Below are 17,654 nucleotides of genomic sequence, written 5' to 3'. Positions count from 1 at the left end.
TTTATTTAATCGAGCTTTAACATTTGTGTGCCTATTTCTCTTTAAATGTTACTTCAAGCGCTCAGAGTGACCAGCAAATCATACAAGTGTTGTCATTTCTCACAGCAGCACTGACCAACCACCTGTCTCAGAAGAATAAACAAACAACATTCATATCTCACAGTGGAGAGAATCAGCTCTGATGTAGATCGGAAGCTGTGATCTATCGGATTTTATCCGCTAATTAACTGATTTATCAAAAAATTTGCTGAAATGTTTTACTATCCCACAGTTTTAAAGCGTCACACAGGATGCTTTTCTACCATCTGGTGAGTAAAAACCTGGTTAAAATCGACACATAGATGTACTCCACAGTGCTTGCAGTAGGCTAATTAGGCCGTTTCATGTCAGCTAACATTATTGATAAGATGTTTTAAAAATCATTACGTTTAATAGGAAAATGGGTATTTTAGACTAGTTTCTAATCATAAATATACTTAAATCTGGGGGGAAAATGTTGCTAATGTGCACAAACCCCTGAAGTAAACATTCAGACTCGCTGATGGTTACGTTCCAGTCTTCCTTTACCCAGAGAAAACAGGGTGTTTAAGTACATTTTAAGTGGTTAAACATATTAATATTTTAGTCTATAAAAGCCTAACAGAAGCATGTTTCTGTCGACCCGTTAAAGTAATTAAATGTATGTACTTCCTCACAAGGAAAATAACCGGTGCACTGTGTGTTAGTTTTGGGGGGAGTTTATCAATTTTACATACATTTTACCAACATTTTTATGCATGTAAAACTCACATTCTGCCTCTGAGTCCATATGTATATTTAAATGTGTTAAAAAAAAAAAAAAAAAGATCGCACGGTGCAGGTGCAGCTGACGTTAAGCAAACATAAACATCAAGTTTAAAGTATTTGAAGCCTTGTTTATGAAAGACGCTAGCTTTGAAGATTGAGAGATCAAAGGCTACATACATCGTAAAATGAGGGCATTCCCATCTTTGTATTTATTCAAGGTATTTTCAGACATTTTTAAAACCGTGAAAAAAATATATGATAATCAAAGTCATTTCGATCAGTTTTTAGCTGAAAAGCAAATGAAACTGCATCTATTAAAGGGTAAAAAACTGGTAAATTGTTAATGTGTCAATCATTTTTCATACACAAATGTGTACTTTTTAAAAAAAAAAGTACACATTTGTACATTTGTCCTAAGTACACTTAAGAATTCACTGACCTGTGCGGCTGTAAAATGAAAATAAAAACAACAATGGAGTGATTTGCAAATTTTAAAACCCCCATATTTTACTCTCTGTAGAACATAGAAAACACATGAGATGTTTCGACTGAGACATTTTTAATCATGTGAAATATTAGCTCAGTTTGAATTTTTGTTAGCAACATATCTGGAAGATGCTGGACTGGAGGGGGAGACAGGTGGAGGAACATTTTGCAACTCACTTAATTGGCAGCGGAGCAGAGTAACGTAACTGAGCATTAAAACAGCATCTTAAATAGACAGATTCATCAATCTGGAAAAAAATGCATCTGCAAAATTGTGGAACAATTTCAGAGTAACATTTTGATGCATGACCATTAATCAACAGCCATGAGTATCATTCACAGAGAGTTGGAGAATGGCTGCAATCACAGAATTATAAGATGTTCGTAAGGTTTGAAGAAGTCCCTTGGATGAGTGATGAAACATTTCTCCCACTGAAAACATTACGTCCAGATGAATAGAATCAACTTTCTGGGATTTCAGAGTAATGTTTTTCAATGAAAATTGCAAAGTCTTTGAATAATTCATCATCTACAGTATATAAAATTTAAAAGATTCAGAGAATCTGGAGAAATCTCTGTGCACAAGGCGGGAACAGGCTGGAAATTAAAACTGGATGCTTGTGATCTTCTGGCCATCAGGCGGTGCTACATGAAAAACATGTGAGTCTGCCAAAAACAAATCACTGCAGGGCTCAGAAACATTTAAGTTCAACACAGTTCAGTGTGCCAGCCACAAATTATTAAAAAACATATATGGAGCATCCTCTGGACTGAAGAGGAGAGGGACCATTCATATCAGTGCTCAGTTGAAAAGTCTGCATGTCTGATGGGAATGCTGCCATATGGCGTATGTTGCTACCTATGGAGCAACATACGCTCCCATCCAGATGAGGCTTTTTTTTCTGGGAAATCCTTGTATATTTCAGCAAGACAATGATAATGATGAGCCAGATACTGCATCTATTCCAGCAGGATGACTTCATAGTAGAAGAGTTCAGGTGCTGGACTGGCCTCCCTGCAGACCAGACCTTTCACTGACTGAAAATATTTTGAATATTTTCAAACAAGAAATGTGACAAAAGCGAAAATGCCCAAATGCAACAATGACTATCAAAGGGTGTCAAAACTATGAGAATCTATTGGTATTTTTAGCTGATACTTGCTAAGTTTTACTCTAAAAATGGAGCACAACAGCGAGTGGACGGGGAGGTGAATCGCGTGTTAATGGTACCATAAACTTTTCCCAACCACAGACTGTCTTTGGTTCTTTTCTGTCACAGTTTAAAAGATTATACATTATTTATTCGTTCTTTAGCTTTTAATCTTGATTTCCATCTTCAGTAAAATAAAACATGAGTCATCATTAATCCCCTGTGCCCATTTCAGGCTGGCAGCTACGAAAGGCATCAAGGTTCCCCGCCGGGATTTCCTGAAAATCAACGTTAGAAGCACCTGGTAAGAAGTAATTTGAGTCACTTTCTCACATTTTTAGCTTGCTTGCATATTAAAATGAAGTTAATGCTCATCCAGCGACGACATCATAAACTACGTGCTGGAGCGGGTCGCACCACCTTGTCCAGGTCTGCCCCGACCCCGATTCTCCCTCTACCTGTCCTCCCAACTTCAGTATGGTGTCGTTGTGGTCTACCACCGGCAGTGTGCTATTCTTCTGGGTAAGGAGGCATTTACACACTGAAGGAAGGAGAGACATAATTGATCCTGATGTTGATTCATTTGTTGTCCTTTCAGAGGAACTTCAGTCCATTGTGGGACAGCTGGTCAAACAGAGAACCTCACAGAAAATTGATATGGATGACCACAGCAGGTGAGAAATTATGCTCAGCATATTTACCTTCATGTTCAATCTCAAAGTAACAGCTGTTTCCTGGCACTGAGCTTCCCGTTGTTTTCCAGACCATCTCTGGTCCTGCCAGATGTCCTGACTCTGCTGGAGGAGACAGACGGAGCTCCTGACCCTTTTTTTGGAGTGATGCAGCTGCAGGATGCCATGCCCAGCCCCAGTACACTAATACAGGTCGCAACTAAATAGTAGCAGTTAATAAGTGAAAGTTGAGCTGCAAATCATCTTATTAGTTCATAAACTAAGAGTTCTCTGGCTGTATTGATTCTTAGATGAGTTGGGAGTATCTGAGAGAAGCTTCTCCTGAGCATCCTGAACTGATCAGTCCAGCTGCTGCACTGGAAAACGGTAGGATGTGTTAAAGTCGCCGAATTGAAAAAGTGTACTAGTTTTCTTTCCTTTTTATGTGTCAAGTCATACTAAAAAATGACCTTAGCAGGTCTTAAAATCATTTAAATACAGCCTCAAATGAACGACACGTGTCACATTTCATCTTGTCATAATTAATTTAACAAAAAGCCTAAATGTAGAAACATTGAGCGCAAAGGTAAGTACACGACATGATTCAGCAGCTTGTTGAACCACGTTTAGCAGCAACAGCTTGAAGAAATCACTTTCCCTGTTGTGGAGGAATTTTGGCCAACTCCTCTTTACGAAGTAGTTCATGAAGGTTTGTGGGGATTTATTTGTGCGCAGCTCTCTCAAGGTCCCTTACTTACTTACTTACTTACTTACATACCTAAAACCCCTCCTAGGTATAGGCTGTTGCCAAGGGTTGGTCTTTCTTAAGGACCATTTCTGTCAGATTGAGTTCTGTATACAGATACACCAAAATAAGGAGCAGAAAGCTTTTTTTAATCACTATTGCATCTTATTTCATCTTTGGCACGAATATTGTTAATCAAATCAAGTTTATTTAGCAGCGCCTACTTATCTTCTTAATTCCTATAGAAGCAGGAACCTTTTGCACTTTAAGCAGATACACCTGCACTAGTTGTACAAATAATATCTGCTCACATGGCTTATTTTTCTGTAGAAATGTGTTCAGGGATGTGCAGCATGCGCACGTCCCTGCATGAGCTCACACTGCAAATCCAGCCAGACATGAGGAGCAGAAAGAAAACGACAGGTCAAAGCAGAGCGGAGCAGAGTGCCTTCAAACACTTAATTTGCAGAAAGTGATGCCTCAGAGTCAGGAAGGGTTGTGCAGCTAAATTTCACTCAGCAGAGGAGAGCACTTTAATTTAAACATGATTAGTCATAGCTTCTGCTGGCCTCTGTGGAGTTGATGCTGACTTTTATATTAATGTGTATTCACGACTCTGTTTTCGCAGGTATAACCGTGTCTCCAGAGGCCATCACTCTGAGAGAGGCGGAGCCTGTTGGTATCCCCGTTACAGAGGTAGGGGAGTAAAAAGGAAACAGATCTTCAGTGTAATATCTCTGCTCATCATCTGCCTTATTTCACTGCTAGTTTGAGGGTGCAGAGCTGGTTGATGACCATCCAGATACTATTGACTTCCTGCTGGCACAAACAGATCACTTTCCAGAAGGTGTGTAGCAAAAAGCTTCTGTGATTTTGCATTTTCAAGAAAAGAAAAACGTAGAATGGGACATAACATACTCTATAATCTTTTCTAACAGGAGATTTGGAGATACCGGGAGAAAAGGTGGCAGCAGGGGAACAAGAAAAAGAGGTGGAACGGGAGGAACGAGAGGGCGACCTGGAGAAACACGGAGCAAAGGAGCTCACAGGATCCACTCTAGAGTAACTTAGAGACACTTATGTAAACAGAAAATACCATGACAGACAAACAGTGATCCACTTAGTGTGTTTTTACATGTGTCAGGTTGCAGCCCACTACTCTTTCCAGTGAGGAGGCTATTTTGTTGCCTCAGGAAGAGCCAGGCCTGCCCGCAGAGAAGCCCCCCTCAGACCAGCTCACTCCCGTCTCTGTGCCCGGCCTGCCTGCTCCGCCCTCTGCAGCAAAGGAACGTGAAAGGCGTCTAAGAAGTCTGGAGTTGGAGGTGCTGGCTTTTGTGGGTTTTACTTAAATGACAGAAATATTTAATGTATTTAACAAAAACAGAAAGAGCTATAAACGGTTTTGCCCTAACAGACGAACATTAAGTATCTTTACCCCTCCCACGCACACCAATCTGTAGACCCTGTGATGCTCTCATTACTGCCAGTACTATTTAAGAAGGTCAAACATGTAAGATTATATGTGCAGCTAGCAATGATAATAAATAATGAATCAAGTTTGTCCAGATTGACATGATAGCATCACTCGGTTGCTGCAGATTTGATGGCTGCACATCCACAATGTGAATCTCCTGTTTCACCACATCCCAACGGTGCTGTTTGACTGAGATGTAAACCCATTGTCATGTTAAAAAAAAAGGTGATTTCAGCTTTGTTATCTTGCTGGAAGCAGGATGGGCACACAGTGGTTGTAAAGTAATGGACATAGCAGCAATACTGACGTAGGCTGCGGTGTTTAGACGATGCTCAGGCTCTGAGGGGCCCAAAGCGTGCAAAAAAATATCTTCCACATTAAATCACTACTTTTCTGACCATCCCACTTTAAACCCTACGGATGGTTTTGTGGGCAAAAACACCTAAATCTCTCTCTTCTTCCTCTTTCTGATGTTGAGATTGAACTTCAACACGTCTTTTTGTTCATTATCTGTACCTACTTACCCAAACATGCTGAAATAGCTCAGTTGGGAGAGCTTTAGACTGAAGATCCCAGGTTTCAGCAGTGGAGTGCTGTCTTTAGGCAGTCCCAACCTGGAATCATAAATGCTTCCAATTCTAAATATGCAAAGTTGCTTCCATTTGATTAGATGTTTGTGTTAAAAAGAAGTTAAATGGCTGTACTTAATAAAGTGGCTTGCGTATGATACTTTGCTGAGACTGTATAGAGTCCATAGTCACCAGCTGAAATCTTTGGAATCAGTTATTCAGAGATTACAGTTCTAGTTTTAAAGGGAAAGTTACTGTTTTGCTTTGTTTAGGTCTTGAATAGGTATAGAAATGTCTTAAAACTGAGTGTGAAGCTTCCCTGAGAGCTTTCCATTCTGGTGGAAGATTAACACCAACTGGAGGAATATTTTGTAGGCTTGCTACCCCCACCCCCTTTTGAAAAATCTCCCTAACCCTCTTTTACTAAGTCATAACATAAAAACAAGACATTAGTCAAAGTCAAGTCAAAGTCAACTTTATTTGTCAATTCTGCCACATGTACAGGACATACAGAGAATAGAAATTTCGTTACTCTCAAACCCTAGATGAAATAGCAAATTAGCTACAACTTACAAATCTCTGGTCCCCTTTAGTCAATCTATTTCCCTCGCCCCCAGGATGTGGCTTCACCAGAGAAGAAGAAGAGGAAGAGGAGAAGCAGGCAGCTGATCTTCTTTGACCCGGTGACGCAGCTCTCCCAGGACGATGTGCAGCGACAGATCGACGACTCTTTGACCGAGACGAGGCGACCACTCCTCGCCCCGCTTTCCTTTCAAAGGATCCTTCCTGCTGCTGATCTCTTCAACAAGCCCTGCACCTGTCAGTATCACAGCTGCTAAAAATAGAGCGAAGCATCCTCTCGTCACCCCAGAAACATCTGTTTAAATCTCACCCCCCTTTATACCTTACTCATTAGATGGAAATCAGGTAGAGCTGTGCACTGTTGGTTTTCTAGTATGGCCATGGACTATGCTGCGAGCTCCTTTCTTTTCTAATTACAGGCTTCTAATAATCTAACTGCTAATATTTTTAATGCTGGCTCCTCTAAATTGTTGCAGTAAAAGCTTCACGTGGAACCTTGAATTCTATTTATTCCCCTCACTTCTTATATTCAGCGGCCGCTGCAGCTCTATTAATGGTGTGACTCAAGTAACCTTTTCAAAAATAAACCACGAAGCTATTTTCCCCTGCAGTCTTGCCTGAAGAGGTTCAGTTTCTATGGAGACAGAGTGCAACCGTCACACCCCTCTCGGGCTCGGACCTGCAAGTTGGGGAGCGAGGCCCCGAATCCACTGATTCTGAAAGGGAGAGAGAGCGTGAGATGCTCGAGGTTCCCGAAAGAGAGGTGTGGAAAAGCGTTTTGTTACGTGGGCAGCGATTGGCAGGGATGTCTGCAAAGGCTTTTAATGCAGGAGATGGAAAAACACTCACAGTTGTTAACTCATTACTTGTGTCTTTGCGTGAAGCAGGTCCTCAGAGAAATGGCAGAATCAGAGATGCTTGATATTTCAGGTAAGATTATCAAAGATTATCACCGGTATACAAAGATGGATGTAGATTCCAGTTCTAAAACCTAAAGCTAGTGATGAAGTCATGACCAGCAGGGGGCGACACCATAAGTTGCACTATCCTGATATCTTAGTAAACACTTTCCTGAAGGGTTTAAGATCTCAAGCACCAATTACCTTGCATGCTGCTACTGTGTGCAGTGTCGTGAATTTTAAATCACTCACCCAACCCACTCGCTAATCACACATGAGTTCAACACACCACAAATCACAAACATTCAGTTACACTCAGTTTTATTTAAAGCACCAGTTCACAACAACTGTCTCACAAGGTGCTTTATACTGTAAGCTACCCAACTTTGTTAAACAAATAAACAAGAAACACCCACAATAATCAAATGACCCGCTATGAGCAAGCACTTGGCAACAGTGGGAAGGAAAAACTCCCTTTTAACAGGAAGAAACCTCCTGCAGAACCAGGCTCCAAGCCATCTGCCACGGTTAGTAATTAGCAAGGGGCTGAGGCTTCAACATGACCTGAATAACTACTGAGTGTCATAAAAATAGTTACGTCCATCTTTGTATACAGTCTTTGAATTAAAGGTAGAAATTCACAATTTTAGGTTTAAATTAGCAGGTTTGTGTGTGTGTGTGTGTGTGTGTGTGTGTGTGTGTGTGTGTGTGTGTGTGTGTGTGTGTGTGTGTGTGTGTGTTTTAGCTTAACTGGATGTAACATTTTGTCCTCAGTGTGTTAGCATTGCAGATTTATTTGGCACAAGCTAAAACCTTCTGTGCATTCACATGGGGTGAGCCTGAGGTCAGAGGTCAGGTCAGGCGTGTAACACTAATGGCTTTTAAAATACGATAAGATGCATTCATTTTAAAATGCATGTATACATCCAGCCCAGGGTGCACTGCCACTGGAGGGCAGTGACCAGAGAGAGGTGTCTCGAGAGATCTCCCCCTTATATCTATCCGAAGGGTAAGTAAATATCAAAGAAGATCTCTGTGTGTGTTGATGTGCAGGTGTGTGTGTGTGAGCGATCACACTCATGTGCACCCATCATTTGGCAGGTCCACTCTCTCCAGGTCTATTTCTACACTGAGGGACATCCCAGAGGTGTCGGACGAGTTGCCTGGGAGAGTAGCCGCGGAGTCACCTCGGTAATAACCAGCAGAAAAACAGAGACGACTCTCTCTTTAGTGTCTCCCGATGTTTGAGTTCGATTTGGAGACAGGAATGTGGTTTGTTTGTTGCCAGGTTGCTGCCAGAATTGGCCGAAGGTGAAGTAGAGCCTCTGCTTTTTCAGTCCCTCTTGCCGCCCGAGGTCAACCGCAAAACTGTCAGCAATGTTTTTCAGCGGCTTCTGGGTAAGCAGGCACTTTCACTTATCATCGAACTGTCATGTCACTCATGTTAAAATTGTATTAATGGTACAGCGCCAAGGCTGTGGCGGTCCCTGGCCCGTGACCTTCAGTTTATAAAGGTTGAAATAACAAACAGTGTCACTAGTGGAAGCTTTAGGAATGAACTGATGAACAAACATACTGGTGACTTGTGTACATTCATGGAAAAGTAATTTGCTTTAAAAACATGAGATCTTTTCTGTGCTTCAGTGACCGTTTATGTGTGTGTGTGTTGTGTTGGTGGGTAGCATCTTTATCTGCCAGGAAGCTGCGTGTGGAGCAGGATGAGCCTTATGGTGACATCTTCATATTTCGTGGCTCCAACTATGAAGAAATACATCTGCCTTTGTAACATGGAAGCAGCGAAGCAGCGCTGAGCCTCCTGATCGGACTCGTCCCATCTTAAAGCCAGACTGGAAACTTCGTGTTCAACAGCATCATAAATACAAAGCGGTGTTTTGTGAGAGATCATTTCACGAGAAGGGTTTAAAAAGCATTTTATCGAGCTTTTAATGCGATTAAGTGTTGTTTTTATAATTGTTCCTTAGTGCTACCAGGTTTATGAGATTTCTGATAAATATTTTAAAAATTTTTATTGTTTTATCTGCAATCAAACAGAAGTGTTGTCGTTGTTGTTCTGTGCACTCAGTTGAACTGTGCTGTGTTCTGTTGAACTGCAAAATAAATGAATTTTTGTGACCTCTGTGAGTTATTTCTGTGACGAAAGTGGGCGCCGCATGCACGCAACAAAGTATATGTAGCGTGCGGAGGAGGACGGGTGTGGAAAATCATACCGCCGGGGTTAAGGAGGTGCAAGGAGGAGAGGAAGTAAGTTGAGTGAAACTGGATCCACTCAGCCCCTGTGCCCACATCTTGATTCTCATCTGAAAACTTTCTCAGGGGGTTGTGACCAAAGTTTATTCTTAGCGTCTGTCTCAGCTCGCCCTCCTATCTGTCCGTCTGTTCCTCACTTTTTGTGTTTGTCTGCTTCAGCTGTCGTGTTCGCTTACTTTCAGTGTTTGCCTTTTACTTTTTCTCTATTCTCCCTAAGATATTCTTTCTTCTTTTGTCACTTTCGTGGTGAAGCTTCGGCATCGTGTCTTCCTTTCACTTCTGGTTTCAGCTGACAACACTGCAGGCTATTTTTTATTTTTTCACAACTCCTCGTCCTTCAGTTTGTTCCCGTGCTGCTACTTGACTATTTATCGTGCTGACCTTGGCGCTTTTCCTCTCCACATCTCCTCATCGCCTTTTGTTCCTGCCGCTACCTCACCTGCATCTCGCCTTCACCTCCCGTGCAGCATCCCTCCATCCGCCTCTCTTCCACTCAGGCTCGTCTTTTCTCTGAGTAGATCTGCACTGCTGTGCAATGGGAAAGACAGAGCTGCATTCTCTGTTTAAGGGTTTTCTGGACTGTATTTGCCTCTGCCTTTCTGTGAGTATCTGCATTCTTTGAACATGTTTTTGTGTCTCTTTCTAAGTCTGTGTGATTTACTTTTAACCAGCTGCACTATGTGTTGATCTCTTAAAGATCACCAGCTTTCTAACAATGAATGTGCAGATTGGTTGTGTTTATGTATGTCAGTGGCCCATGTCCTGCGCTAAGTGTCAGTTACTCACATGCTGAGCTTCTGATATTAATAACAGTCTCAGAATGTGGATGGAAATAGAGCCTCAGCTCCTCCAAAGAGAGTCATCTGGCATTTTCTTATGAGCCCCCTTTAGGGCAGGCTCAGGTCTTTGAGATCGACCTTAATGCATTAATCATGGCTGCATTAGGACAGCCTCAGCAGGAGGACGTACACAAAGCTGTGTGAGCTTCTGTAACCATGCAAGCTTGAGTGCACGGGTATGTCCAGCTGGTGACCTTTCTCCTTACAGACCCAGAGGTCAGATGTTACTCGGTGTGTTTTTAGGTGGGGTGTGACAGAAGCAGGCTGATGTTTTTTTGATCTTTTGCTCCACCTTGTCATGAATGTGGCTGACTTTGTTTGCAGAGAAGAAGCGACCGGGCTGCAAATGACAGTGAGAGGGACTCTGAAAATGGTCACCTGATCTACAAAAGTGGTGACGTCCTTGAAGACAGATGTAGGTTGCAGCACAGATGTAGGAAGAGTAAGCAGCCTCGTTACGGTGCTCCGTCATTAAGCTGATCTTTATCTGTCTTGCAGATGAGATAGTCGACACTTTAGGTGAGGGGACCTTCGGGAAAGTGGTTCAGTGTGTGGACCACAGCAGGTAGGTTTTTCATCTGAAGTTTCAAGTTGAATCAATGTGCAGTGTGTGCGGGGGTGGGGTGGGGTGGGGGGGGGGTATTTTTTTTTTTAAAACAGTGTTTAAAAACAGAGGAGGAAATCAAATTGCATTGAAGATCATTAAGAACCAGGACAAATACAGAGAAGCAGCCAAATTGGAAATCAACGTCCTGGAGAAGATCAGTGAGAAGGATCCGCACAACAAACAGTGAGTCTGTGATTGAAACGCTGTTACCCGTTTCATGTGCTTTATGTTTCACCCTCTGTTTCTCTTCCTCATCAGTAACTGCGTGCAGATGCTCAACTGGTTTAACTACTACGGCCATGTGTGCATCTCCTTTGAGCTGCTGTCTCTCAGCACATTTGACTTCTTGAAATCAAACAACTTCCTGCCGTATCCAATTAACCAGATCCGACACATGGCCCAGCAGATCTGCCACGCTGTCAGCTGTGAGTCCAATACGCATCATACAGAGTGTGCAGCACCACTTTCCCTTTTCTGCTGCACCTCTGCATCAATGCCAGGGATGAGACTAAGCAGATTAAACACGGCAAATTAGAGCAAGACGCAGGAGCAGTTAGGGCAGTGAGTGATTGATGTCATTCACGATGATTGATATCATTCAGTGATTAATTCTAGTCAATAACCGAACGCAATCATTTGCAAATCTCAGACAAGTCTGCTATTGATAATTTAGTCATATCAAATATTAATTTCATATTCAGTACAACCATTTGTTATGTAGCCATAACATGGTATCATTTGCTTGATATCATGCTGGCAAATTAACTTCAGAATGAGACAGGATGCTGTAAACCGCGGCCTACGATTCTCCAAAATAAAAGCAGAGCATGCACTCCTAAATATTTAAACATAAACAGCACAAAAGATGAGCTGCAACCACAGATTTTATAGAAGATGGGTTCATCCACTGTGACTTCACACGTTGGTTTACATTAGTTTAATGCTACTTTTTTGGTCATTGAAATGTTTTTGTTTTTCGTTTTTTGGAGACAAGAGGTATCACATTTTTAGATGCACGTGCAATGCACAGATATTGCAAACTAAACCTGAAGCTGGGCTGTACCACACAGGATGTAATAATATTAAATTTCTCTATTTAAAAGCTTTTTTAAAAACTCAAATGCCACTCTGCTCCAGCTGCATGTGTTGGGAGACCTGCCAATCAAAGCAGCAACATCCTTAACTCTAGTATCCAAGTGGATGAGTTATTACAAAAAGGTCAGCTCCATAGCGTTGTTATGAAAGTGGAAACTATCCACAGAAGCCGAAGGTTTTTTTGTACTGTAAACATGTGTCTTAACACATGGGGTCATGGGGATTGACTTGCTTTTGGAACTGGCCTCAAGTGGCCATTAGAGAAGCTGTAGTTTTTGGCAGCTTCACCTCGGGTTCAGTTTTTGGCCATGGAGGTTACTCCTCAGCTGGAACGCATCACACCATCAAAGAGTCCCTCTGCTTTAATTAAACCAACACTTCATCAGACAGGCTTCATTCGGGTTTCTGATATATAATCTTTGTAATATCCTATCTACTAACATTTAATTCGCTGCTGTAAATCTGTCACATCCAGCTGTCTACAATCAACCACATTTGAGGTGTCTGCTCATGATGAACTTCCTCATCTGAACTTCTCTCCCGTTTCCTCTGCAGTTCTCCATGACAACAAGCTGACTCACACTGACCTGAAGCCTGAGAACATCCTCTTCGTCAACTCGGACTACTCCCTCATATACAACGCCGAGAAGGTCAGAAATGGCTGCAGGCGTGATGGCTGAGTGCTTCAGGGGATGGTAGAAAAAGCGGGGATTAATGATGGCAGAAAAATGCAGCTTTTCATTTGGGTGCAAATTTGTTTCAGCAGAAATCAGACACCCACATGTATGCTTTTTATAATCTCATATTTATCCAGGAAGGCTGCAGCTTGTTTGTTGACCTTTGCAGGAAAATATGTGGCAGCTCTGAGACATATTGCTGAATTTTTATTTATGGGAATCTCCACTTTTTCTTCGTTTTTCACAGCCACATAAAAACGAAAACTAAATACACCCTTACTGCTTCCTGTTAAATCAGGATGTCCAAGCTTATTAAACTTTATGACGGGACCATGGCTTGGTTTGCATCGGAACAAATCACATGGCTTCTGGACCAATGTCCTGTGAACAGACAAGACCAAAGTGGAGACACAGTGTTGCATTTAGCAAAAAAGGGAGAACAAGCTTGTTGACTTTCTTGGAATTAGTTAAATCCACCAAGCGTTTTTTAAGGTTAACTGGGTTAAATGAGACGTTGTGAGACATTGATTCAGTTAGTTGATTGAGATGTTTAATCTAATTAGTTTAATCCAACCAAAAAAGAAGTGGGAGATTAAGGGGGTTTATCTGCTGGTGGGGTTGTGTCACGAAGGGCATCTGCTGTAAAACGCAACCAAATCAAACATGCAGAGCTACCAGCTACAGTGACCCCTTGTCCACATGGAAACAGCCGATAGTAGCGTTTTTGTTGTTGCTGTTTTTCTAATCTGATAGACTCGTTCTTGTTTTGTCCTACCGTGTTGCAGTATTGTAAAATTGTTCATAACTTTTTGTTATTTTCATCACATTAGCGCAAGCCTAATGCTCTTTATCATTTTTTATCAAAGCATCATCAATAGCAGGAAAATACAAAGATTATACTTTAAATGAGCGAAGTTGGGAGGGTTTACAGTGTTTCCACCTGTCGCCCATTTAGAAGTGCAATGAAAGGCGGGTAAACGACACCACGGTGCGGCTCGTCGACTTCGGCAGCGCCACCTTTGACCACGAACACCACTCTGTCATCATCTCTACTCGTCACTACCGAGCCCCAGAGGTCATACTTGGTAAGAAATGTCATTTTAGCTCGGGGAGGATCCAGGACCTGCCCAGTCCAGTTGGTAACAAAGCTATTCCTTCTTCCACAGAGTTGGGTTGGAGTCAACCGTGTGATGTGTGGAGTATCGGCTGCATCCTGTTTGAATACTACAAAGGGTTCACACTCTTCCAGGTCACACATTCGACATAAAAGTAAGACGAACTTTGTCTTTTTATTTGTCATGGTCTTTACTTCCTCTTGTGTCCACTTACAGACTCATGACAACAAGGAGCATCTTGCTATGATAGAGAGAGTACAGGGACCGATTCCTCAGAGGATGATTCAGAGGAGCAGGTATCCCGCTCGTGCACCCTCTCATTGTCACAAACTCTGAAACACTTTGATCTGACGACTCTTCATTTTGATTCTCAGAAAGCAGAAGTATTTCCACCGTGGACATCTAGACTGGAACGAGTGCTCCAAAGCCGGACGCTACGTCAAATCCAAATGCAAGCCGTTAAGGGTGAGCCGTGGGCAGGCGGACCACAGATAAGCATTATCTGCTCGGTGCCCACCATTTGAATATAATGTCTCTCTCCTTGTTTTACAGGAATACTTGTTATCACACGGGAGAGAACACCACCATTTTTTCGATCTCCTAGAGAGGATGCTGGAGTACGAGCCCTCAAAGCGTATTTCTCTTTCCTCCGCTCTGTGCCATCCTTTCTTCCAGCCCCTCCATCATCCAGGAAGAAGTCAGGGGTGGAGGAACAGCTGTGACATGAGCAGATGACCTTTGGTAGACACTTAACCATATGTGGACCATATGGTGAGGGTGTTTGCAAGTTTATTTGTAATTTAAGCTTTAAAAATAAGAGGTTTAAGTTATTTGAGTTAAACACTGAAATGACAGCTAACAGTGAAAGAGAAAGTCTGAAAGCATCATTGTAAGCAGCTTCTCAGATAAAAGAAGTTTGAACAGTTACAGCTGATTGAGCTGGAAGAGAGAAAAGAGAAGCATCATCCTTTCAAGTAGGGAAAAAGTTTATTTAGCAGACACGTTTGTCTAAAGGTGCTAGCAATTTTTTTCTGAGCATATTATTTTTATGTTTGTTTGCTTTTCTATGTTTCTGTTAAAATTGTCTTAAAATTGTTTACAAGCTTGTTAAGTATGGAAAGACTTGACAAATGCAACCTACGTGACATTATAAAAATCCAACAGTCTCACCCTTAATGTATCCCCCAGAACAGAAGCATTTTATTTTGAGGTAATGAGTCTCTAGATATTAATTAGAATAAATGTGATTTTTTTTAAGTGTAATTTTCTAGTGTGTAGTTTTAATTATATAAAACATTAAAAAAATAAAATAATTATATATAACATTAAAAAAGGAAACAATTGAAAAATATAAAAGTTATTTGCTTTTACTTTTTTATGCTGTACTTTTTATATTCGAGGAAAAAAGATGAAGAAATGGCGCAGGTGCCAAACGTTAAACTACTAATGGAGAACTGACCTTAACAAGCAAATCAACTGAAGGAAATATTACATCTTAGGCTTGTGTGATCATCAGAATTATGATTAGGGTGACCAGATGCCCAACTTAAAAAAAAAATTACAATAAATCAGACATGAGTCTAGCATGTAAAGGCCAACTAACTTAACCTGTTATGCAGTAGTCCTTATTTAACCCTGTATTCATGATTCATGTTCTTATATTAGCTATATCTAAAAAAAAATACGATTTTTCTAGTCAATTATAACACACATGCACTGTGTCACTTCGTGCCATATTTCCCCATCTGAGAAATTGAAGTATAATTTTATCTAAAGAGACAAAAATTGTATTTCTCAGTATAAACTGCCAAATCATTTTCTTTGTGGTAGATTCCATCAGATTAAACAAGCTGCTAACTTTTTGGTGACTTCTTGCTAACCTCCAGTTAAATATAATAAAAAGCCTTCCCTGCGTTCTTTAAACTCAGGGAAGGCTAAAAAATAACAAAAAACAAAACAGAGTTTAGGAAAGTGCTGTGTAAATGTGGGACTTTGCTTCTGTATGTGGGAGATGTCATAAAACTGCTGCGGCGTCCCACAAAAAAAAGGGACATCTGGTCACCCTAGCAAAAACACTGAAGTTTGGAAACAGGTGATGTAGTAATGGTTATAACAAACACAACAGACGTTGTCTTCATGCTAATGTGGTCATGAAGTCATTTGAGCGCCTAGTTCTCTCCCATCTCAAGACCCTCACGGCCCCCCTCCTGGACCCCCTGCAGTTTGCATATAGAGCCAACAGGTCTGTAGACGACGCCATCAACATGGCCCTACACTTCATCCTGCAGCATCTGGACTCCCCAGGAACCTACGCCAGGATCCTGTTTGTGGACTTCAGCTCTGCCTTCAACACCATCCTTCCAGACCATCTCCGAGACAAGCTTTCCCAGATGAATGTGCCTGATCCCATCTGCCGGTGGATCACTGACTTCCTGACGGACAGGAAGCAGCACATGAGGCTGGGAAAGAATGTCTCGGACTCCCGGACCATCAGCACCGGCTCCCCTCAGGGCTGTGTTTTTTCTCCTCTGCTCTTCTCCCTGTACACCAACTGCTGCACCTCCACCCACCAGTCTGTCAAGCTAATCAAGTTCGCAGATGACACCACCGTCATTGGGCTCATCTCGGACGGGGACGAGTCTGCCTACAGGAGGGAGGTTGAACGTCTGGTGTCTTGGTGCAGCCACAACAACCTGGTGCTGAATGCCCAGAAGACAGTGGAGATTATTGTGGACTTCAGGAAGCACACAGCCCCACTCCCCCCCATCATCCTGACTGACACCCCCATCACCTCTGTGGACTCATTCCGCTTCCTGGGTACCACCATCACCCAGGACCTGAAGTGGGAGCCCACCATCACCTCCGTCATCAAGAAAGCCCAGCAGAGGATGTACTTCCTGAGGCAGCTGAAGAAATTCAACCTGCCAACATGGACGATGATGCAATTCTACACTGCAATCATCGAGTCCATCCTCACCTCCTCCATCACCGTGTGGTACGCTGGAGCCACTATCAGGGACAAACAGAGACTGCAGCGTGTTGTGCGCTCTGCTGAGAAGGTGATTGGCTGCAGACTCCCATCTCTGCAGGACCTGTACACCTCCAGGACACTGCGGCGTGCAGCCCGGATCTCAGCTGACCCTTCTCACCCTGGACACAGTCTGTTTGACCTGCTCCCCTCAGGCAGGAGGCTCCGGTCCATTCGCACCAGAACCTCTCGCCATAAGAACAGTTTCTTCCCCTCTGCTGTTGGACACATGAACAATAACCACATGACTGTCCCCGCCACTAACACATGACCCTACGCTGTGTTCACTGCATCATTTCATGTTTGGCACTGATCACCACCTGCACTCATGTATATATCTTTCTACGTAGCACTCATAATTCTTATTCTCATGTATATCTCATGCACATATCTTTCTTTCTACATAGCACTTTAATTCTTATTGTCTGCACTGAAGCACCGCAGCAATTTCCTAATGTTGTAAACCTCAACATCTGGCAATAAACCCATTCTGATTCTGATAAAAGAAACATGTTCTAAAATTGGACATTTTAAAGGGAAAAAATAAAATGTAATCAGATACGTCTCTAACATTTGGAGGACATGATGTATTTAAAAGCTGAAGATGTATGATCCTTTCAGTTTTGTGCTTGCAGTCACTTTATGGCAATTTTGATGTTTTC

At 42.1% G+C, this 17,654-nt stretch overlaps 2 protein-coding genes across 4 annotated transcripts; both read left to right on the top strand.

Moving 5' to 3' along the window:
- Positions 1–96: 96 nt before the first annotated feature.
- LOC146564295 (meiotic recombination protein REC8 homolog) lies at positions 97–9,357 on the top strand. Its single transcript, XM_085290208.1, has 17 exons — positions 97–308; positions 2,659–2,727; positions 2,803–2,945; positions 3,022–3,097; positions 3,187–3,307; positions 3,406–3,481; positions 4,468–4,535; positions 4,608–4,686; positions 4,778–4,901; positions 4,984–5,161; positions 6,500–6,701; positions 7,076–7,227; positions 7,349–7,394; positions 8,294–8,372; positions 8,465–8,554; positions 8,652–8,761; positions 9,046–9,357. The coding sequence occupies exons 1-17, from the start codon at positions 253–255 to the stop codon at positions 9,147–9,149; spliced, it is 1,773 nt and encodes a 590-aa protein (XP_085146334.1). The 5' UTR covers positions 97–252; the 3' UTR covers positions 9,150–9,357.
- Positions 9,358–9,645: 288 nt separating this feature from the next.
- On the top strand, positions 9,646–16,281 carry clk2b (CDC-like kinase 2b). 3 transcript variants are annotated; one of them, XM_085291977.1, is made up of 12 exons: positions 9,646–10,232; positions 10,795–10,885; positions 10,969–11,035; positions 11,144–11,260; positions 11,336–11,502; positions 12,728–12,822; positions 13,805–13,934; positions 14,016–14,098; positions 14,181–14,260; positions 14,339–14,429; positions 14,517–14,735; positions 16,154–16,281. In XM_085291977.1, the coding sequence occupies exons 1-11, from the start codon at positions 10,167–10,169 to the stop codon at positions 14,697–14,699; spliced, it is 1,170 nt and encodes a 389-aa protein (XP_085148103.1). In that variant the 5' UTR covers positions 9,646–10,166; the 3' UTR covers positions 14,700–14,735; positions 16,154–16,281. The 3 variants fall into 3 exon arrangements, with proteins under 3 accessions (XP_085148103.1, XP_085148104.1, XP_085148102.1); XM_085291978.1 differs by having other exon boundaries at positions 16,187–16,267; XM_085291976.1 differs by lacking the exon at positions 16,154–16,281 and having other exon boundaries at positions 14,517–15,205.
- The last annotated feature ends 1,373 nt before the right edge of the window (positions 16,282–17,654 follow it).

This window comes from Mchenga conophoros, linkage group LG11, assembly GCF_057382185.1.
Source record: "Mchenga conophoros isolate Kocher_MC1m ecotype Shallow Benthic linkage group LG11, M_conophoros_male_GT1.1, whole genome shotgun sequence".
Classification (NCBI taxonomy): Eukaryota; Metazoa; Chordata; class Actinopteri; order Cichliformes; family Cichlidae; genus Mchenga; species Mchenga conophoros.
Note: the sequence above shows the minus strand (reverse complement) of the source record. Positions and strands in the feature narration are given on the sequence as shown.

Bases quoted from the DNA above. Each gene is read 5' to 3' on its own strand.
- LOC146564295 (XM_085290208.1), top strand. From the start codon at position 253: ATGTTTTACTATCCCACAGTTTTAAAGCGTCACACAGGATGCTTTTCT. The intron at 4,536-4,607 runs GTAGGGGAGTAA...TTTCACTGCTAG, and splicing joins TTGGTATCCCCGTTACAGAG to TTTGAGGGTGCAGAGCTGGT. The intron at 5,162-6,499 runs GTGCTGGCTTTT...CCTCGCCCCCAG, and splicing joins TAAGAAGTCTGGAGTTGGAG to GATGTGGCTTCACCAGAGAA.
- clk2b (XM_085291977.1), top strand. From the start codon at position 10,167: ATGGGAAAGACAGAGCTGCATTCTCTGTTTAAGGGTTTTCTGGACTGT. The intron at 10,886-10,968 runs GTAGGTTGCAGC...TCTGTCTTGCAG, and splicing joins TGACGTCCTTGAAGACAGAT to ATGAGATAGTCGACACTTTA. The intron at 11,503-12,727 runs GTGAGTCCAATA...TTTCCTCTGCAG, and splicing joins GATCTGCCACGCTGTCAGCT to TTCTCCATGACAACAAGCTG.